Source organism: Podarcis melisellensis (genome assembly GCF_964234715.1).
Source record: "Podarcis melisellensis genome assembly, chromosome: 1".
NCBI classification, from domain to species: domain Eukaryota; kingdom Metazoa; phylum Chordata; class Lepidosauria; order Squamata; family Lacertidae; genus Podarcis; species Podarcis melisellensis.
The window spans coordinates 46,119,134-46,142,650 of record NC_138528.1 but is presented as its reverse complement, the minus strand read 5'-3'; the positions used below and the strand labels follow the sequence as shown (position 1 = coordinate 46,142,650).

General features: G+C 42.5%; 1 protein-coding gene across 2 annotated transcripts in view; it reads right to left on the bottom strand.

Moving 5' to 3' along the window:
* Nucleotides 1-8,476, bottom strand: part of LOC309357996 (deubiquitinase DESI2-like) — a 47,405-nt gene extending 38,929 nt beyond the window's left edge. Inside the window, exons 1-2 of one of the 2 annotated variants that reach the window (XM_081890763.1) lie at nt 8,310-8,476; nt 6,620-8,123 (exon numbers count right to left, since the gene is read on the bottom strand). In XM_081890763.1, the coding sequence (XP_081746889.1) occupies nt 6,620-6,658 (39 nt within the window). In that variant the 5' untranslated portion in view covers nt 6,659-8,123; nt 8,310-8,476. Of the gene's footprint in view, nt 1-6,619 lie in introns of both variants that reach the window. The other variant, XM_081890762.1, reaches the window with a different exon arrangement.
* Nucleotides 8,477-23,517: the final 15,041 nt, after the last annotated feature.

The window sequence follows — 23,517 nt, the reverse complement described above, 5'->3', positions numbered from 1 at the left end:
GCTAAAAAATGGGCAGAGGCTTTTTGAACTTGGGGAGTTTGTATTCTGAATCTTCTCCCCCTGAACCACTCAGTGCAAATTTGCCCCATCACTATTTGCTATTATAGCTGTTGTCCATATTACACTAGATAGGCCCTTAGGTCTTTATTTTAGGCAGGCTTGAATCCTGACAGCTCCCTGACTTATAACTGATTGCTATTCCATACACTACCTACTGCTGATAATTATTTCTTTCTTTTAAACCAAAACTTCCCTAGCTGGATATGAATTACTTTCTTGGGCTGACAGGAGCAACTGAAGCTACCAGACCTTCAGAGTCCAGGGATTTGCTTTTCATTTGGCTTCTGTCTCGGCAGCCACAGGTTAACCATTAAAAGAAATCTTCAGAGAATTTTGGATTCAGGTTGATCCAGTTGGAGACAAAAATGCCATTGTTAAGCCCACAATTTCAATTAGCCATCCAATGAATCACCTGTTCCCCACCCTTCACAGGTTTCTTGTCTGCACAGGAAACTTAATATGTTCTTCTGCCTTATTTAAGTAAAGGAAAGGTGAGTGGTTGTGAGTTCTTACTTGATGTGACAGGAAAAAAATATTATAGGTGTCATTTGTTAACATTTCATTAAAGATGTGGCATTTCATTCTTGTATATGTCCAGCACAATGAAGATAAACAGTTAGAATCCTTGAATAGACAAGACATCAGGGCTTCATGAAGCGGCTATTTCATATGTGCACAGAGGCCATTAATTGAACTTTTGTCCTTAGGCTATGCTTTCCTGTGGCTAAAGTGCTCCCCTGTTACACAGTCAAGTGATATTCTTTCTCAGGCAAGACAGAGCTTTAAATTCATGTTAATTGCTATCCCTGGATGTCACCCCGCTTCCAATAGTCACCGTTACACTACTAAGCAGTTACTGTTTTGTAACTGTTGTTTCACAGCTTTTTCCAGTCCAAAGATATATGTCTGCCATGATGCATGATCATTGTGTCTCAAATAGGAGTATGTGCTGAATATAAGATTCAGTTCAGATCTTGCCTGGAAAGAGGGTTGAATCAACTTGGACCAACTTGGATCTGAATCAGAAACTTGGCATTTCCAAGCTACGTACCTAGGCCATTAGAGGAAGCATCCATACTGGCAACTGGTATATATTCTCAACTTGGGAGCCACCTATCCATAGAACCTCCATTTCCCCAGATTCTAACTCAGTTTATTGCATTCAGTCCACCACTCTGTTAAGGCACTGAGCCAGAGCTTGTCCAGTTTCTCCTGAATCAGATTTTAGCTGCATGTCATCAGAGTATGGACAACACCATGCTTCAATACCCCTACTGGCCATTCCCAACGGTTTTATATACTGTAGATGTTAAATAACATTCATGACAAAATGGTGCCCTGAGGAATTCTGTAGTTGAAGGGGCAGTGTTACCTTGCTATTTGAGCTGTAACAATCTGGAGGCAAAACACCTAACTAGGCTTCAGCATTTACAACTACTGCTACCAGTCTCACACCTGAGGGAACCATTACCTTTGTAAAAAAACAAGAAACAAAGAAGCAATTAATATAGTAGTAAAATGAATCCATCTGGAAAGCATACTATTAATTCCAGAACAATTAACTGTTGATTTATTTAAAAAAAAATTAAGGGGGTGGAAATCTAAGGAAGGAATAGCAACCAAAATTCAGAGCAAGCCACATTCTGCTCTTACTATATTAAACATTAAGGCTGCAATCCTATACCCCCATACATGGGAGTAAGCCCCACTGAACTTAATGGGACTCACATAAATAAGATTTATTTACTTATTTTACAGATTTATAAACTGTGCCACACAAAAGCTACTAAAGTGGCGTACAATAAGACAAAAAGAGATAAAATATAAACGATACAGATTATTAAAAAGGAAAAAAACACAAATTATTACAATTGTGCAATTCAAATGCCATAAAATGACTGAGTCATACTTCAGGAAAAGCCTTCTAAAACAAAAATATCTTCAGTGGCTACTAAAATGTCAAGATACTAGGCCCCAGTCTAATTTCAGCTGGTAACTGATTGTAGAGGTCTGGAGTTGCAACACTAAAAGTTCAGTTTATAGTACAAACTAAGTGACCTCTCAGCAGTGTCCCACATGAGGATTGCAGTTGCAAGGAAGGGACATGTGGAGTGAGGCAGTCCCTTAGGTAACTTGGTCCCAAGTTGTTTAGGGACTGCATTCGGGCAGATCAATCCTGAAATGGGAATGGTGGGTGATTCTGTGGCAGAGAAACAACCACTCCTTAAGCTTTCAGTGCATGCCCATGAGGTGCAAGGTAAGGAAAGTAGCTTCTTCTTCTTCTTTTTTGCTGTGGTCAAGTTTAAAAACCCCCAAACCCTCTCATTGATCACTTTGGGCTGTATCTAACTAATCACTGAAATTAACAGATGTAAGCCAGCCATGCCTATTAGTTTCAAGGGGTCTACTTTGAGCAGGACTAACATTGGATACAATGTAATAAATAATCTAAGCCAGCTCCAGGACTGGTGTAGTTCTGCGACCAGTTTGGGGGAGTGAGATGGAAACAAGGAGACTTAGGAACCTGCAGATCCATGGCCTCCTCTGATACACCCTGTTTTGGCCGCCACCATTGCCCATGGAACAGTGATGGCAGTGAAGTTGTCCACCAGAAGACTCCCAGCAACAGACCTCTCTTCTCTGTACATAAACCTCCCTCTCCTGCTGTGGAGGAGATCAATGGGATCCAACAGTTCCTCAGCTGATCTTCCCAGGAGCTTCCTAAAGCTACAGTTTTAAACACAATTAATAGGAAGCACCCTTAATTGAGTCCACAAGTGTTTATTTCTCACTAAACACTAAACGTAAGATTTGTATTTCATTTTGCCAAGAATTATAAATCAATCTCTTTATTAATGACCAATATTGCAAATAAGTATATTTTAAGAGCATTCGTTGCAGTAATTTTTCAAGTACCTCCTAAAAAATCGAGACGAGAAGCTCCTAATGTGTTCCTTTGGCTTAAAATGGGAGATGGGGCTTGAGTTAATCCTTGAAAATAAATCACACTTTCTGGGTGCAGTTTCCAACTGGAAGGGCACAAACAATGCAAGAGAAAGGGGAAACAACATGATTTGAGTAGCTAACATTTAAAACAATGGGAGCATTGAGACAGACAGATATTGACATGACACATACTGCTCTTCAGGCCAAGTTAGTCTGGTGGGAGCCCCTAAGTACGTCCTGAAAATAACAATGCATTAAAATGGCACAGAATTTTTATCTGATTGGTTATGGCCAACAAAAAGAAGAGATGAGTAAGCAAGACTGCTTTCTTTAGAAATGTTTACTTATATTTGCAATAATTTTTTTAAAGAGAGTTCAGTGCCCTGCTAGGTGGGCACTTTGAAGTGTGTCAGCCCAAATATCACTAGATAGATATATAGATGATAGATGATAGATAGATAGATAGATAGATAGATAGATAGATAATAAACACACACACACACACGCTCCTGCCATTTATAAACCCAACACATGGTGAGCCTTTAAATGTCTGGAACAATTTCAAAACAAAACACTGCCTTACAGATGGCTTTGTGGACACAGTTATAGCAACATAACAGATCTGGCGGAAGACAGCTTCCAGGGAGAGACTGCTCTTTATAAAGGTTAAGGCATCCAGAACTGCCACAGACATAGGCTGTAACTTTAAGAACCTGTTCTTGAGCTTGCTTGTCATGCCTTCCTTTCTTTTCCCTTGTGTATCCTGTGTTTTCATATTGTGACCCTGAGGAAAAGGACCACCACAGAGGTGATTTTTTTGTAAGTTGTTCTAAGACATTTATTGGCTAAAGGGGGTTGGGGTATAAGTAAATTATAAATAAATACCAGAACCTGTAAAATGCAAATTATCAAAATGTTGAAACGTTAACCAAACTAAAGTGGCCACCGGGACCACAGAACACCGACCCTGAAAGACCTACATTGGCTCTCAGTACACTTCCAAGCACAGTTCAAAGTGTTGATGCTGACCTTTAAAGCCCTAAATGGCCTCGGCCCAGTATACCTGAAAGAGTGTCTCCACCCCCCCCCCATCGTTCAGCCCAGACGTTGAGGTCCAGTGCTGCCAGTTCCTTCACTGTACGAAGTGAGGTTACAGGGAACCAGGCAGAGGGACTTCTCGGTAGTGGCACCCACCCTGTGGAATGCCCTCCCATCAGATGTCAAGGAAATAAACAACTATCTGACTTTTAGAAGACACCTGAAAGCAGCCCTGTTTAGGGAAGTTTTTAATGTTTGATGTTTTATCATGTTTTTAATATTCTGTTGGGAGCCACCCAGAATGGCTGGTGGAAACCCAGCCAGATGGGTGGGGTATAAATAACAAATTATTATTATTATTATTATTATTATTATTATTATTATTATTATTATTAAAGTCCAGAATACAAAACTATTTAATAGCAAATACTAACCAATTGCCCACATTGTAATCACTCTAATTCAGTGGTGTCCAAACTTTTTTCAAAGAGGGCCAGATTTGATGAAGTGAAGGGCCGATCAAAGGGCCGACCAAAGGGCCAACTCAAGTTGTTATCCTTTTTTTAAGATTGAAGTTGTTGAGCTTTTTGTATGATTTTACCCCAGGAAATAAACTGCCACAGGGGCCAAATTAAACAGACCAGCGGGCCGGATTAAGTCCCCAAAATGGACTTTGGACATGCCTCCTCTGATTGGAATTCCTGAAAAACCTTTTATCATCATTCTTTAATGAGGGCTTTGTGACTTGTTGCTACAATTTACCTTTCATTAGTGTAACAGATCCTTCATAAATTTTTCAGAGGTGAAAATGAGCATTTACAAAAAAAAAAAGCCAGCTGCTGGGCCTAATTTAACAATAAAATTGAATGATGTTTTGTGACGTCTGACAAACATTTGGATTAGAAAATGCAGGGAAAAACATCACTCAAAGAGGTACTGGCTATATACCACAGCCAAGCTTATTCTTATAAGAGAGAAGTATATTAAGTTATCCTTGAGAGTCCATGAGAAACTGTACATTAAATACCCCCTATTCCTTGATATCTCATTTTAAAAATAGGGGTTAATCAAAATGATTTCCATCACCACCAGGAGAGGACTGAACAGAAAAACAACAAAAGATCCAAGTTAACAGCAACGGGAGTTTCAAAATCCCCAACTGGGTAAAATCTGAAGAGAGTGTTTCTCATAGACACCACTGCCTGAGAAAGTGCTTTATTATAAACCTACAAAGAGCCTGCTGAATCAATGGCAAATCTAGTCCAGCATCCTGTTCTCACAGTGGCCAACTAGATGCCTGTGGGAAACCTGCAAGCAGGACCTGAGCACAAGAGCATTTTCCTCTCCTGCAATTTCTGGCAACTGGTATTCAGAAGCATTACTGGCTCTGACCATGGAGGCAGAGCATAGCCATCATGGCTAGTAGCCATTGATATACCCTTCTCTTCCATGAATTTGTCTACTCCTCTCTTAGTCATCTAAAGGCTATCAGTGCCTCCTGGGGGAGTGAGTTCCATAGTTTAATCACGTACTGTGTGAAGAGGAATTTTATTTTCTCTGTTCTGAATCATCCAGCATTTGGCTTCATTGGATGTATATGAGTTCTAGTGTTACAGTGGTACCTCGGGTTAAGTATTTAATTCGTTCCGGCAGTCTGTACTGAACCTGAAACTGTTCTTAACCTGAAGCACCACTTTAGCTAATGGGGCCTCCTGCTGCTGCTGCCGCGCCGCCAGAGCACAATTTCTGTTCTCATCCTGAAACAAAGTTCTTAACCTGAAGCAATATTTCTGGGTTAGCTGAGTCTGTAACCTGAAGCGTATGTAACCTGAAGCGTATGTAACCTGAAGCATATGTAACTCGAGGTACCACTGTATGAGACAAGGAGATGAACCCTGAGGACCCAGTGATAGAAGCTTTGCTACTTAAAATTGGGTATTCCTCTGGCGACAATATTCATTTTCAATTATATCCCATTTGATCAAGGTGTCCCCACCGACTTCACTCATGCTCCTGAGGTCCTAATGTGGAATGTGAACATGAAGGCTGCAATCCTCTGCACACTTACATGGGAGAAAACTTCATTGACCTCTGTTGTATTTTTTTCCACACATGATCAGGTTTCAAGAGGGTCTGACATATTAAATCTCTCTCCCCATTCCTCTAGACTACTAGAGTGTTTAATCGCCTTGAATGTCAAGGGCATCTAGCTATGAAAACAGGCTATTCTGTCATAACTCTCCCGCTGCCTCCCCCCCATCCCCAGTTGGGCTTTTGAAAATTAAAGAGGAGGGATGAAAAGCCTTTCCAAGGTACTATCCCCCAAAATTTCCTGTCATCTTTTTACCTTGAGCTTGCTCTGACAGGCTGTGAAAAAGCAAAGAAGCAAGTGTCGGCGCCAGCATCCCTGTCACACCAATGGCTGTGAAAATCTAGCCTGGCCAGTGCTGTGAGTTGTGCTGCTTGGCTCATCATAATAGAATCTCTTGTCCAATCAACATCCTGGAATCGTCTTCCTCACCGCCCCCCCAACCACCACCACCCCAACAGAGGCATCAGATTGTTTCTTACTCACCATGTCATAAACATTCAGAATCACTGGTTCATTTGCCATTGTGGATTGCAGCGAAGGCTGGATTTTAAGCCTTTAAATCCCTGCCAGATGTGGCAATGCCCAAAGGGATGGGGGTCTTTCTTTCTTTCACTCTTAGCTGCACAGGGAAGAAACGCTTGTGTGAAGAATAGTCAGTTGTGATGGGGATGTTGAAGAAGGGCTTCCCCCGCCCTTTGATGCCAATTTTTTTTGGAAAAGATGCTCCCCTTTCACCTCCGAACAGAACATTCAGTCTTTTGCTTGCTTTCCTCTTTTAATACTACAGCTGACTGATGTGGCAGCGTTTGTATAGCATGCTCAAGCCAGACCCCGTCCTGCTTCTCTCCTAACTGCAAATCCCAAACAGCACCAAAGGGCTGGATTGTTTGCGTTGTGGATGAACCCTTGTCCTAAATCTCTCAGAATGGGGGGGACCACAGAAGGGAGACCAGAGGATTAAAGGCTGGGTGGGGGGAAGAATCCGGAGCAGACTTTCAGCCCAAGTATAAATATTTATAATGAAGTTCAAAGTGTGGAGTGACATTGGGAGCGGGGAGATGCTCTAGTAAAGAGTAAAATAATAATAATAAAACACCTTAAAGTGAAGCTTAGCACCAGGTTTCTAGACTAGAACAGCTCTCTGACAGGCATTGCACACAAAATAAGAGCTCATCTATGCAACACAGAGAGCCTTTAAATTCAGCTAAGGAGAAAGCAACAACACCACACTGCTTCCTGGGGGTCTCTTCTCTGCTCCCAAAGTTTCGGCACCTGCGGGAGCTCTCCAGGGTCCTGAGGTTTACGTCTTAACACCTTGGCTCTTCAAGGGATGTGTAGCAAGCAAGCCACCTCATAAGATTTCTTTGAAAAAAGCAAGAAAAGGCTTGGATAACTCTTTGAGGCTCTGTTGGTGGGGGGACCCATACTCAGTAGGGGGATGAGTTTTCTTAAAGGGAAGCTGGACGTGAACAAAAGCATTTAGTTCAGCCTCTGGAGCGGTTCGGCGGAGGAGCTGTCCAGAGTGCTGAAGTCCCTCGCGCCGTCCATTCCTCGGAGCCGCACTCTGGAGACCCGTTGACGAGAATCGCGTGCAAAGAGCTCTCCAGATGCTGACGAGAGGACAGCAGTGACCCGGAAAATCCTGAGCGCAAAGACTTTGCTCTTCTCAGCACTTTGCACTGGAGGCTCAGACCCCTGATTTCTGCGCCAGCTCGCCTCAACAGAAGCATCCCTTGGTGGCTGGAAGGAGCAGAAGAGTTCCACTCCATCTTCTCCGAAGATGATGCATCTCCGAAGGGAGACGATTCGACAACCAGGAGCTGGGGAAGCAGGTCAGTCACAGCAGCTGAGACTTCTCGCAGAAGGAGGGGGAGGGGGAGGGAGGGTGTTGTGGACTTTCTCCTATCCCGTCGCTAGCTAGGGCTGCGGGGGTGTAGCGGGACTGTGCATCCTTGCCGGAGACTCGCAAATCCCGTTCAAATCGGACCTGGAGGCCAGAGTAAAGTATGAATCCATTGCGGTATATTTCTTCCTGCGATCGCTCCTCCCTCCCCTTCCCAAAAAAACATAGTGGGATGTGCAATCAAGAGATAGGGAAGGGAAAGGGGGGGGGATAAGGAAAGAGGGTGGTCTTTCTGTGTCCGGTGAATTTCAGGGAGGGGAGTAAGCTGACCTGAAAGCTGGGGAAGCGCAGATCCTGCTTGGAGTAGCCAAAAAAGGGAGCTGGGATTACCTCATCTGAGTTGGAGGCGTAGCTGAGGCTGGCTGCCAGCTTGCAGCCAACCACATCTGAATGAAAATTGCAGAGAGCCTGTTACATCAGCATAGCCCAGCATTCCCTGGTCTTTCGCAGGCAACAGCTGAATGCTTTCCCTCAGCTGCATGCGGACCATTCAACAGAAGAAAGAGAGAGAGAGAGAGCCTTCCTACCTTCCATTTGAGGAATGGCAAGATCCAGCAGGCATATTGATGCTGAGGATAAAAGGTCCGGCTCACCTGCCTAAGCCCCCCCCCCTGCCCCCCCCCGCTTCTCTGTTCTGAACGAGGGGAGACCCATTTTATTCTTCTGCAGTTTTTTCTACAGAGAGGGTACATTTCAGTGGATTTATCAGGATGGTGGAGATAATTTTATGCACCACCACTTAAAAAAAAAGGAGGGGTGTTCTGAATTAGAATACAGGACTGACAGGGACTCATTAATCCCAATGAATGCTTAGAATGTATAAGATGCAAGGACGTGCTTCATGGGATGTACGAGGAGGTCTCTCTCTCTCTCTCTCTCTCTCTCTCTCTCTCTCTCTCTCTCTCTCTCTCTGTGTGTGTGTGTGTGTGTTTGTGTACAGCCTACATCCCATCTGTTGGGTTACTCATTAAATCCAAGGATGCAGTCCTGCTCCTGCTGAGCTCAATGGCAAAACTCCCTAGCTTACAAGGGAGATGGCTTGGATCCCAAACTCCTAGTGTTGTGATTGATTGATTGATTGATTGATTGATTGTAATATCCTATGTGACATCATACTCTCTTGGACTGAATAATTTTGACCTAACATTTTTTTTCCTGCTCCCAGCCCCTTTCTGCAGCAAAAGTTGTTTTGTGAAATATCGTCTTCAGGGTGACAGCACAGGATCTTTGAGTGCCATCCAAGAGTGAAATACGACTGGAGAACCTGGGAAATGTGGATTCTACAGCCATCCATCCTGCCCCCTTGAGATTGCAGAGGAACAGCTCAGTCTAACCACTGCAAGCCACTCAGTCCATCCAGCCACTTTCTTTGATGCTCTGTCAGGTTAATGCAGGCTGCAAAAGGCAGCACTGGTTTGAATTAATGGGAATAATAAAGGTTGGGGCAGGCTATGTGCATTGGAATTCGCACTGGAGCAGACTTTCGTCTGAGGTTTAGTGGGAGAAGCTGAAGAGGGGTGAATATCACTCCCTCACCCCCAGCCCTCACTTCAGATCTGGAAGCTGGAAAAAATCTCAGGCAGAGGCAGCAAGCTTCTGAATGCCATTTGCAGGAAACCACTGAAGGGGAGAGTATAGTCATACCTCGGGTTACAGACGCTTCAGGTTGCACGTTTTCAGGTTGCGCACTGCGCCAAACCTGGAAGTACCAGAATGGGTTACTTCTGGGTTTTGGTGCTTGTGCATGCGCAGAAGTGCTAAATTGCACTTTGTGCATGCACAGAAGTGCCGAATTGTGACCCATGCATGCGCAGATGCGGCACTGCGGGTTGCGAATGTTGCGGGTTGCAAACGTGCCTCCCGCACAGATCACATCCGCAACCCGAGCGTCCACTGTACTCTTGTGTTTGAATCCTGCTTGCTAGTTTCTCACAGGCATCTGGTTGGCTACTGTGAGAACAGGATACTGGACTAGATGTGCCATTGTCCTGATATAGCAGGCTCTTCCTATGTTCTTATGGAAGCTGGATAAAAATCTCAGTCGGGCAGGGGGCAGGGGAAGCAGGAAAGACATAACACCAAGCTTTACACCAAGTCAGACCATTGATCTAGCACAGTCCTATCAACACAAGCTGGCAGCTGTCCAGGTTTTCAGACAGGGAACATTACCACTCCTACCTGGAGATGTCAGGGATTACACCTGGGAGGTTCTGCGTGCTAAGAGATGGTCTACCCCAAATCCCGTGGCCCTTCTAGAAGTTGTTAGATATCTAGAGGATGGCAGGTTTAGGTGAAGGTCTGTAGCTCAGTTATAGAGCAACTGATTTGCAAGCAAAACATCTCAGGGTTAATCCCAGGCATTAAACAGCCAGAAGTGGTTTGCCAGGTGAAGTGGTGCTACTACAGTAGCTTCCAAGGCAATGGGTTGCTGTTACTTACTGGGAGAGAGCTGGGGTGGTGGTGAAGAGAAGGCTGGTGCAGTGCAAATGCACCAGCAGAGCCGCCAATCTGGTGCTTCTGCTAATGTATTTCCACTGCACTGAACTCCTCAACACCTCTATAGCAACCCACTGCTGGGAGGCTGCCCCACCCAGTGAGCTGCTTCTGTTTTCAGCATCCCTAACCATTCACCATGCTCTCTGGGGCTAATGAAACTTATATTCTAATGATCTCTGGAGGGCATCAGGCTCTGATTTGGTTGTAATCTAATGGCAGTGTACCTCCCTTGTAGTGTGCTTCAAGGACTTCAAACTGAAAGCCTCAATTTCAAGTTGCATCTCAGTATCTATTTATTTGATGCAGTCTAAGTTCTAGGGTAAAATTCTGTGAATAAAATGTCAACAACAACACATCTATTAAACAACAAAACATTAAAACAAGATAAATAAATTGATGCCTAAAACTGCCACAATCAATATACGAAACCTATCAGTTAAATGTCAAGTAGAAGAGAATTTTTAAAATAAAGCTATCAAGGAGGGGGCCAAAGGTAGTACCCATGGGAGGAAGTTCCAGATATGTGGGGCCATCACTGAAAAGGCCTTGCCCCTGCCAACAGCTTGTCCTTAACAGTGGACTAGAGAGCTCAGCTTTTGAGGCTGATCTCACAAGTGGTGAATTCACTAAGCACCAATAAACAAGTCATTATCTCTCCATCTGCAAAATGAGAAGAACGGGAAACAAAAGTGAACAGGTGGAAATGGTCGTACTTTTCGAAGGTTCAATTAATATTTTGCCGCTGCCATGGCCACCATGATCCAAGCTCCCATTTTGAACCAGAATTTATTATTTTTAGCCAATCTATCCAGTCTAATAACACCACACTCTATTAGGAGAAAAGGAGAATTTAAACTTATGCTGAAATGTTAACTAGACTGTTCATTCTCTAACTATTGGTGGGTGTTTTTTTAGAGTTACAATGAAGAACTAAACGGTGCATGAAACTGTAACTGTCAGTTCAATCCTATACATGTTGCCTCTGAAGTAAGCCTAACTTAGTTCAAATGGACTTACTCCCAGGTAAAAATGTATAGGATTGCACCCAATGCCATTTTGTTACAACCTTTATCAGGGATACTGTAAAACAAAGCAACACTATGTTTTATATGTGGTCTGTTAAAATGTGATTTTTTAAATAGAATTATTGCTGACATTCAGGTAACTCTAACTTAACTTTGTCTTAATGAAGTGGGCTTTGTCTGCATATTAGAAAACAAACAGTGTAGCTCCTGGTTAAATTTTGTAAAGTGGGTGTTTAAAGTAGGTTTTGACAGTAATATAAACTTAGAGTATATATCCTCTAATAGCTTCCAAGAAACCATTACTGTTAATTAACAGATTGCATGCTGTGTGCAATGCTGGCAGTTGCTTCCTTTTCTCAGTATTATGAAGATTTTAGATACTTACCCCCTCCTTTAGCACCCATTAGGCTATTTGCATGCTCTGTTGTTTTATTTGTGAACTTTATATACCACCCTTCCTTGACAAGACAGTTTACTACATAGCAACATAATAATAAACAATATAATGTACCTACATCATAGCCATAAAACAGAAATAATATAAATATAAATATAAATATAACACGTCTTTCTGAAATTAGCCAGGCTTTATCCTCTCAGAAAGAGTAACCCTGCCTAGAATTTGCATTAAATTCTGGCCCAAATTTAAATATTAATGAATTGCTTTAATAACAACAACAACAAAAAGACACAATGAAAGGTTCTCTGCACAAAACGCTGTAGATGAATCTACCTGAAATTTGTTAGGCTTAATCGGGGTGGGGGGGGCTCATTTGTCTTCAAATTTTATCCGCTTGTGTGAAAAAGAGAAAGTTATGGCTGTTTATAGACTCCCCATTCCCTAGTGAATCTTAAGCATAGGAAATCTTCAGAGATGGGTGCTTGTTAGAAATAACAACAACAACAACAACAACAACAACAACAACAACAACAAAAACAACATTTTTTATTTATACCCCGCCCTCCCCAGGGCGACTAACAAGCAATAATAAAAACAAGTTGAATGAATACAACTTAAAAACAAGATTAAAATACAACATTAAAATATTGAAACATTAAAATATTAAAATGCAGCCTCATCACAGGAGGAGAAAGGAAAAAGAAAAAAGAAAGAGGGGGAGGGAATCAGATTGGCTCCAAGCCAAAGGCCAGGTGGAACAACTCTGTCTTACAGGCCCTGCGGAAGGAAATCAGATCCTGCAGGGCCCTGGTCTCATGAGGCAGAGCATTCCACCAGGACGGAGCCAAAGTTGAAAAGGCCCTGGCTCTGGTTGAAGCTAATCTAACTTCCTTAGGGCCCGGGACCACTAAGGTGTTGCTCTCCATGGGGCATACCGGGAGAGGCGGTCCCATAGGTACGAGGGTCCTAGGCCTCTGCACTTTGTGCAGAGAATGGAAGAGGTGTAAATTGGAAGGATTTCCTCTTGGGTTCCTGTTAGACAGATTTAACTAAAGAGAAGATGCTGTTGCATTTTGGGAAGCGGTCTGCTTGAGGTGCGCCTATTCTGTTTTTTTTTTTATAAATATTTTATTAGGTTTTTAATAAACAAATTTCCACTTTCAAATACATACTTCCGTAAATCCAATGGACTTCCCCCATCTCCCGAGCACTGCATTCCCTGTGTAACCAAAACCTCAGCAATTTGTTGACTTGTTTTATACATAACAATATATCTTCCATTTTATCGTGTTATCTGTTGTAAACATTTCGATACAATTGCATTAATTTTTAATTTCCACACAATAAAAATATTTCGTTACCTCACTTCTGTCTTATAATGTCTTATTTATCAATTCAGAAATTTGCCGATACTGAAGATATACCTTCCTAGAAAGGAGCATTTTTTAACATTCATACAACTTATAATGCTTTTTCAAATAGTCCTTAAAATTTTTCCAAACTTCCTCCGTTTCTTCTTCTCCCGAGTCTCGAATTCTGCCAGTCATTTCAGCCAACTCCATATAGTCCATCAGCTGCGTCTGCCATTCTTCCAATGTGGGTAGATTTTGTGTCTTCCAGTGCTTTGCCAACAGAATCCTCGCTGCTGTAGTAGCGTACATAAAGAAAGTTCTATCTTTCTTGACCATCCTCTGGTCTACCATGCCCAGAAGGAAGGCCTCCGGTTTCTTAGGTAAGGTGAATCTCAGCACCTTTTTTAGTTCATTATGTATCATTTCCCAGAAGGCCTTCACTTTCGGGCAGGTCCACCAGAGGTGTAAAAATGTCCCTTCCTCTTCCTTACATTTCCAACATTTATTATCGGACAGGTGATATATCTTTGCAAGCTTGACTGGGGTCATGTACCACCGGTATATCATTTTCATAATGTTTTCCTTCAAGGCAGTACATGCCGTGAATTTCATTCCGGTGTTCCATAACCTTTCCCAGTCTTCAAACATAATGTTATGCCCCAAGTCCTGTGCCCACTTTATCATAGAGGATTTGACAATCTCATCCTGTGTGTTCCATTTAAGCAGCAAGTTATACATTCTCGAAATTAGCTTGGATTTTGGCTCAAGCAACTCTGTTTCTAGTTTCGATTTTTCCTCCTGAAAACCCACTTTTTTGTCTGCTTTAAAAACTTCCTGGATTTGAGCATAATGCAACCAATCTCGCACCTTGTTTTTTAACTTTTCCATACTCTGTAACCTCCATTTATCTCCAATTTTTTCAATTATTTCCCAATATTTAGGCCAGTGGGCCTCCATATTGAGTCTTTTACGTGCTTTGGCCTCCATCGGTGAGAGCCACCTCGGAGTTTTACTCTCCAATAAGTCTTTGTATTTTGACCAGACCATGAAAATTGCCCTTCTGACAATATGGTTTTTGAACAATTTATGAACTTTAACCTTGTCATACCACAAATATGCATGCCACCCAAAAGCATTATCAAATCCCTCCAGGTCAAGGACGTCGGTGTTCTCCAATAGGATCCAATCCTTCAACCAGCAGAGGGCTGCAGCTTCATAATATAACCTCAAGTCCGGCAGGGCAAACCCCCCTCTTTCTTTCGCATCTGTTAGTATTTTAAACTTTATTCGGGGCTTTTTGCCCTGCCAGACAAATTTAGATAAATCCCTCTGCCATTTTCCAAAACATTCCACCTTATCCACGATCTGGAGGGACTGAAACAAAAATAGCATTTTCGGCAATACATTCATCTTTATAGCAGCTATTCTGCCCAACAAGGAAAGTTTTAATCTTGACCATGTTTCCAGATCTCTTTTTATCTCTGACCAACATTTCTCATAGTTGTCCTTAAATAAATTCAAATTTTTGGAGGTCAAGTGCACCCCTAGGTACTTTACTTTTTTAACCACATTTAGTTCTGTTTCTTTTCTGAACTCCTCTATTTCAGTAGTTGTCAAATTTTTTGCTAAAACTTTAGTTTTTTGTTTATTCAGCTTGAATCCCGCCACCCGACCAAAATCAGAAATTAATTCTAACGCTCTTTTAGTACTAGAGGCTGGCTCCTGTAATGTTAATACCAAGTCGTCTGCGAAAGCTTTCAGTTTATATTGTTTCTCTCCGACCACAATTCCCTGTGTCAACCGGTCATTTCTAATCATGTTCAGTAGCACCTCCAGGACTGAAATAAACAACAGAGGAGATAGAGGGCACCCCTGTCGTGTCCCTTTTTCAATTTTAAACTCCTCTGTCACCACGTTGTTTACTATCAATTTGGCCTTTTGTTCTGAATAAATTGCTTCTATTCCATTTTCAAACCCCCGCCCTACTCCCATCCTTTCCAAATTTTTCTTCATAAACAGCCAAGAAATGTTGTCAAAGGCCTTCTCCGCATCAATAAAAATCAACACCGCTCTTGTGTTTGAATTAATCTGTAAAAACTCCAAAATGTCAATGATGTTTCTTGTGTTGTCAAATAAATGCCTACCAGGGAGAAAGCCTGCTTGGTCCTTATGAATCACTTCATTTAAGACTTTCTTAAACCTACTTGCCAAAATGTCTGCAAAAATTTTATAATCCACATTTAGGAGTGAGATAGGACGGTAGTTTTTAAGTTGAGTTTTTTCAGATTCTAGTTTTGGGATCAACGTGATGAAGGCTTCTTTCCACGTTTCCGGTGCCTTCCTCCCCTCCATAATCTGGTTGCAAACTTCCAGCAATGGTTGTGTCAATGAGTCCTTCAGTACCTTATAATATTTGGAAGTAAGCCCATCAGGTCCCGGAGATTTGCCCAGTTGGAGGTTCTGAATGGCGCATTCAATTTCTTGGGTTGTGATATTACAGTTCAGGGTTGCTCTCATTTCCTGGGGTATTTTTTGTAATCCATTAGTTATAACAAATTGGTCCACCTCTGAGCTTTTTTGTGGCCTTTGAGAATAGAGTTCTTTGAAATATCTCTGGAAGGACCTTCTAATTTCATCGGGTTTCTGAACCATTCTCCCTTCAATCTCTAGATTTGTAACTGTGTTAAGTTTTTGTCTCTTTTTCAGCTGCCAGGCTAACAATTTTCCACATTTGTTTGCAGATTCAAAGGATCTTTGTTTCATTTGTTTAATTTTCCATTCCACCTCTTGATTTATCAGTTTCGAATATTGTGCCTGGAAAAACTTCACTTCTCTCAATACTTCCTTTGATTTAGGCCTGGATCTCAGTTTTCTCTCTCCTTCTCTTATTTTCTCCAAGATCTTCTCCTTCTTTTCATTCCAGAGTCTTTTTTTAATCGTGTTCTGTTGTATTAGAAACCCTCTTATCACTGCTTTGCTTGCGTCCCAGATTATTCTTTTTTCCACATTTGTCTTTAAGTTTATTTCAAAATAGTCCTTTAAAACTTTTTGGGCCTTCTTAACAATCTCCTGATCTCTTAACAAGGCGTCATTCATTCTCCATCTGAACGATCCGGTTGTATTTAGTCTCAATTCCATTCTCAAGGCGTTGTGGTCGGAGCAGGTTTTTGGGCAGATTTCCACTTTTCTGGTCTTAGGTGCCAGCCCTCTAGTTATCCATATTTGGTCGATTCGCGTCCATGTCATATGGGCCTCAGAAAAGAAAGTTCCTTCTTTCCCTAGAGGGTTCTTGATCCTCCATATGTCGATCAAATCCAAATTGTCAGTCATTTCAAAAAAGGTTTTTGGAAGTCTGCCATCTTTCGTTATATTAGCACTTTGTGACTTATCCATATTCACTGAGGCGACACCGTTCATATCTCCCAACATGATAATGTTGTTATAATCCAAATAGTCCAGCATAATCTCATGCAGCTTCTTAAAAAATTCCGATTTTCCATCATTTGGGGCGTAGATTCCTAGAATTAAAAACTTTTCTCCTTGTGTCTGGATTTCAATTGCCAAAATTCTGCCCTGTTCGTCTTTAAATACGAATTTTGGGGACAAGTTCTCCTTTGCATAGATCACCACTCCTCTTTTCTTAACTTTATCCGATGAAATAAATTCTTGGCCTAACCTTTTATTAATTAGCACTTTTCTATGGAGTCTTGTCACATGTGTTTCTTGCAGGCAAATAATGTCCAATTGTTCTTTTTTCAAAATATGAAATACTTTTCTGCGTTTTTCTGGAGAATTCCCGCCATTTATATTCCAGCTAAGAAGCTGTAGAGACATCCCGGTCTACTTCTTGGGTATCACAGTTGGGTATCTAATTTGTCTTCCTTTTCCGGAAGCTGTGGTGCCGGGCCGCCTCCAGATGGTATGGATCCTGGTGGTAATCCCGGTGGTGGAGGCCAAGAATCTACGGCTCTCTTTTGGAGGTCCTCCTCGTTGTCGTGTAGGAACTTCTGGTGGTCTTCTGGTGTTTTAATTCTTACCTTCTTTCCTTTATAGGTGAATGACAGACCTTGAGGAAATTCCCACCTATAAGGGATTGCGTTGTATCTTAACAATTTGGCCAAGTCTGTGTATGTGGCTCTAAGGTCCAGCAAATATTTAGGAATGTCTCTATAAATTTCTGCCCTTTTACCTTCGACTTCCAGGGATTTTTTAAAGTGTTGGCCTAATATCTTGTCTCTTTCCTCTCTTGTTCTCAAACAAACCAAACAGTCTCTGGACTTATCTTTTTTAACCGATCTTCCCAGTCTGAAGGCCGTCACAATCTTGAAATCTTTATCTTCTTCAACCCCCCAGAATTTAGAAAACAGCTCCGTCAAGAATTTCTCTAGGTTGCCCTGTTCCAACTCTGGGACAGCCCTCAGCCTAAGATTACATTCCTTACTTTTCAGTTCCACCATTGACAGGTAGGCTTGCTGTTCTCCTACCTGTCTTTTCAGAGGTCTTACTTCCCCTTTGATCTCTTCCACCTTCTTGCACGCTTGCTCAGCTTTTTGATTGGCTTCCGCAGCTAATTTGTAGTTCTCCGCCGTAGCTCCTTGCAGTTTCTCAATAGCCTGAGTGTGCTGCGAAACCTGATCTGTTAACTTGCTGATAGTAGATGTAGCTCTATCAATTTTAGATGACTGATCGTCCACCTTCTTATTCAAAAGTGCCAATTGTTCCAAAATTTGTTTCAGGACTGGATCAGTTCCTCCAGCTGCCATTTCTTCTGTAGCAGGCGTTTCAACTTCCTCCTCCTGCGCCGTCAACACAGTTGGCACCGAGGATCTACGATGATGAATCAAGGTTGTTTGGACAAGCTGTCCAGCTCTCTTGTCTTTTTTCTTTTCTTTAGCTTCCTCAGCTAAAGCTTCCTTAGCTTTAGCTGCTCTTGTTTTCGCTGGGCCACTCATTCCCCAGCTGCTGTTCAAGGTCAAATAGTCTTTCAATCCATGAGAAAGGCAAGTCCAGAGTATAAACAATTAAACCACAAAAAATCCCAATAAGATACAGTTCCCAGGCCACTATGCCTCCGCAAATCCACTAGGGGGGGTTTTCAAAGGAAAGAAAGTTTCTTTTCCACCATCAAAGCTCCTACTTCAACTGAAATCCCCAAGTTCAGAAAGGAGGATTTCAGAAAGTTCTGTTTCAAATTAGTGCCACAAGGTAACGGAGAGGTTTCGATGACAGTATTAAAGCGATAGTGTATCCATCAATGCAACAGTTTATGTTAAGAGAAAAGTTTCAGCAGCCTGACAGTACTCATTTGCAACACTGGCAGTCCAATAACTCGGTTATCCCCTTCAATTCCACATCTCTTCACAATAGGAGGAAGATTCTCTAGCACACTGAACCAAAACATTTATTTCTTCACTCTTTTTCAATTTCTAGAAACACACAGTCTATTAATGCCCCTTCTTACTTCTTTCGAGATCTCTTTTTAACGCTTCAGCCCGCATCGGGTTCTTTGCTTTGCTCCGATTAGCAGGACCGGAAGGCGGACTTCCTGTTACTCGCCTCCCGTTTTCAGCCGAAATAGACAAATTTAAGCTAATCCTTAATCAGTTCTTTGGTACCCCTTACTCACGGGTAGATTGCAGCCAATCTCGATGTTTTTCAAGAAGAAAGGTCGGCGCTCATCAGCAACAGCAGCGCGGCTTCACTTCCGCGAAAAGAGCGATGAACTCACAGCGCCGCTCCCCCGTTCACGATCCGGAGCCTCTTACGAGGTCCCTTCCTCGCTTCTGGGGGGGCTTCTGGCACCCGCCGAGTCCCACGGCCACAGGCTCGCTCTGCCTGCGGTTTATCTGGATGGGTCTCCGCTTCGCCGTAGCGGAGGACCCTTTTTCGCGGAGCCCCTCTTCACTGAGTAAAGAGGACCGCCATTGCCGTTTTGCGCCGCCTCCGGAAGTCCGAGGTGCGCCTATTCTGGGGGACAAAGGTATTTCTGAACTTTCTCTTATCAGGTTAGGTCATATTTTCTTGCTCTTCACTTTCAGGAAGCTGGAGGGAGATTGTGCTGTTTGGGTACTGAAGCACAGTGAAGTCTGTAAATCCAGCTGTAAATCTGTCTTGCAGGCCGAAGGTCCAAGGTTCAATCTTCAGGTAGATTCCCTGTCTGAAATCCTGGAGAGCTGCTGACAGCTAGTGTAGACACTCCTGAGCTAGATAGACCAATAATCTAACTCTGTGTGGCAGCCTCCTGTGTTTGACTTAGCTCTAGGTAGCTGCCCTCTTATTGGGGCTTTGTGGATGGTTGCTTTGGAACAGAGATGGGGAACGTGTGGTTCTTCAGATGTTGTTGGACTACAACTCCCACCATCCCTGACCATTGGTCCTGCTGGCAGAAGCTAGTGGAGAGTTGAAGTCCAGCAATGCCTGCAGGGCTACAGGTTCCCCCACTATTGCACTGGAGGATAGTGCAGCACTGAAGCTAGGTGGCTTTCATATCCAGGTCATGGCCATTTGGATCCTGGCCTTTCTTATTTATGCCCATTTGTGAAACAAAATGAAACTCATTTCTCCAAAGTACAGTGTATTTGTCTTGTCCAATTCTAGTGCTGTCCAAAACCACTCTCTCCTTCACCTCTCTCCAAAACTCTGTGCTTGAAACTGAAGTTGACATCATCACTCTGAATCTTGCAGGCTCATCTGTCTTTCAGAATGACAGCTTAGCAGCATGTCAGGATGAATCTTCATATATTTCTAGGGACAAAGGTATTTCTGAACTTTCTCTTATCAGCTTAGGCCACATTTTATTGCGCTGGGCTTTCATAAAGAGAGAGAGAGAGAGAGAGAGAGAGAGAGAGAGAGAGAGAGCGCAGTTTGGGTACAGAAACACACTGAAGCCTATAAAAATTCAAGTTTAGTTATATATGATTTGGAAAGGACATCTGCCATCTGTTTTCTAAGTAGATTCCCAACTTATCATTCTGATGCAATGACCCCAGACCTCTAGTAATTTTTCTTTACCTTTTTTAATGCTATACCATAAATTTTCAAACTCTCATGATATACTTTGGCATAGGGATGGACAAATCTTTCATTTTTTATTTCTCTCAGTTTGAATTTCCCCCCAAACTTTCTTTTCAAATCTTTCTCCACATTTCTGCAGCTATTTATTTAAAACAATCCTCATTAAAACTAGACAAATCAGACCAAAAAGTTTACTTTTCAAAAGGACCTTATATGAGGATATCGTTCTAAATGTTAAAACTTTTACCACTACCATTACTGCTACTACTTTTCTGACAACAGGAAGTGCTACTTGTTTTACTCCACCATGGACTGGCAGTCTAAATGGCAACCAGACTTCTCATTTTGCTAAAGCTATGAAAGACGACTGCACTAGAAGCAGCAACTTTAGCCCTGCAATACCTGCCAAACAGCTCCTTGGGAAAACCAAGTTCTACATTAGTTTCATTTAAATACACTTAACAGGGCAACATTCCTTTGTGAGACAAACCATTGGGTAGAACTACTCTGTCTCCACCTGCTGGCAAACCTATATATCATCTGATGGCCTTTGCTTTGCTTCATGGTTAGATCAGGTGATAGATCAGCAGAGGCTTTAATTTTTAAAGCACACACTGGTCACCTGTTAAGAACAGCAGCAGCAGCAACAACAATCACAGCTGTCTATTCTAGAAGTTAAGGAAGCATGAATTACTGTGGCCAGGTCTGACCTCTCTAGGAAGTGGGACAACTGCCTCATCAGCCATCAGATAATGCTTAGTCACTGTGACCAACACATCATCTAAGAGTGGTGCTACATCAAGAAGCATCTACCCAAGCATCAAAGTTCATTTATTTTTTAGAGTAGCATCACCCCATCCAAAACAGTATATGCATTTACTCCCAGATCAGGTGTCCCACTAAACCAGACATTCCTCTGTTTCTTCTGAATTAAGTTTCAGATTGTTTTCTCCCATCCACTCCCATAAAGTTAATTCCACTGCATCTCTAGGATCTGAAAGAAATGAGAGACAGAGCCAAGTCTCATTAGCATATTGATGAGTCCACAGCCCAATTTCAGGACAACCTTATCAAGCAGACATGGAAGCATTTAAGGGATGAGATCAAAATGTTGTGGCACAATGAAAGCCAAAGGAAGATTGGTAACCTTCTACCACAAGTCAAAACAAAAAAAATTTCCTTCCAGTAGCACCTTAAAGACCAACTAAGTTAGTTCTTGGTATGAGCTTTCATGTGCATGCACACTTCTTCAGATACACACCTGAAGAATCTGAAGAAGTGTGCATGCACACGAAAGCTCATACCAAGAACTAACTTAGTTGGTCTTTAAGGTGCTACTGGAAGGATTTTTTTTTGTTTTGACTATGGCAGACCAACACGGCTACCTATCTGTAACTTCTACCACAAGCGCGGGGAATCTTTGAGCCTCCAGGTGTTGCTGAACTACAACTCCCATCAGCATCAGAAACAATGGCCAAGGATAATGGAAGTTGCAATTCAGCAACACCTGGAGGGACAAAGGTTCCCCACACCTGCTCTTGAAGACCAGTAGTCCCCCAGTACCACCTTGCAGGACCTGTCCTCCAGAGATGAGCAGAGCCACATGGCTCCTGTGCCTGGCAAACTCATTCCTAAAGTGGCACATAAGAATTCCATGATCAATGGCATCAAAAGGATCTGGAGCAGCCTTTCTCAGCCTTGGGTCCCCAGATGTCCTGCTACGGATGATGGAAGTTGTAGTCCAACAACATCTGATGATCCGAGGTTGAGAAAGGCTGATCTAGAGCAGGGTTTCCCTGCTGTTTTTGGACTACAACTCCCATCATCCCTAGCTAGCAGGACCAGTGTTCAAGGATGATGAGAAGTGTAGTCTAAAAACAGCTGGAGACTCAAGTTGGGAAACCCTGATCTTGAGAATCAAACAGGGACTTGAAAATCAACAGGAGAGATAGGTAGCAGAACATCCCCAGTTGATTCTATAAGGCAATCACAGGACATAGAAATGGATACGGTCTTGTGCATAGGAAGTCTGCTCACGTTTACTCCAAAGTAGTTCTCACTGTGTTCAGTTGGGGTGTTGGGGTAGTGTGTGCATTCTTTGGTATGTAAATAAAATGCTGATTGCTGGCTTCAAAGCAAAGGCAAACAAGAACAAGGCTTCCTTCGTTTTGTTAGGAATTCTGGGTCTGCAACTACCAATGGCATGCCATTACTGGTTGTTGTGGCACACCCCTTTAAGTGAAGAACAATGAAGCCTGCAATTTAAAGGATGTGTTTGTACATTGAGGAGAAATGTTTGGAGCTGAATGAAAAGGCAGAGTTTACGCTTGAGTACGGTTTGTTGTGCCAGACCAGCTGAGCTGCATCAAATGCAGACAACGGGAGTCATCAAGAAAAAGCAACCTGTGACTCACCTTCCATGGTCCAATGAGGTAAAGTCACATGGGAAGTAGGATGAAGTCCTGTAATTTAGAACTGCCAAGACACCCTTCATCTGCAATGAAAACAAAGGATCAAGGGATGCTATTGGTTTGAGTAGAAAGGATTTTCAAATAACTTACTTTGGAGCATTTCCGTTGAAGTCAATGGGGCTACTCTGGCTTTAAACATCATTTAAGGAACACAGCAAGTCCTGAATCCTGTGCTTACAAGGAGCAGCCTGAACTCTGGGATGGGAATTTGTGGCCCTGAAGGTGTCCCACTGAGATCCAGCGCCGAGGGCCTTCTGGCAGTTCCCTCATTGCGAGAAGTGAGGTTACAGGGAACCAGACAGAGGGCCTTCTCGGTAGTGGCGCCCGCCCTGTGGAACGCCCTCCCTTCAGATGTGAAGGAAATAAGTAGCTATCCTATCTTTAAAAGACATCTGAAGGTTCAGGGAAAGTTTTAACATTTAACGCTTTATTGTTTTTAATACTTGATTGGGAGCCACCCAGAGTGGCTGGGGAGACTCAGCCAGATGGGCAGGGTATAAATAACACTGGTCAACAACAAATTTGTTGTCTGCGTTTTTTCAGTTGATTTAGGACGAATCTGATGCGCTGAATCCAAAAATCACATTGGTTTTGCTCAATCAGGTCAAGTTTTTTAGCTATGGTCACATGTCATTTTTTTACCTTTTTGTTCACATGTACGCTTGTGTGGAGCATTTTAGAAGAAGTTGGTGGGGTAAAATGCCATGTCGAATAATTGTT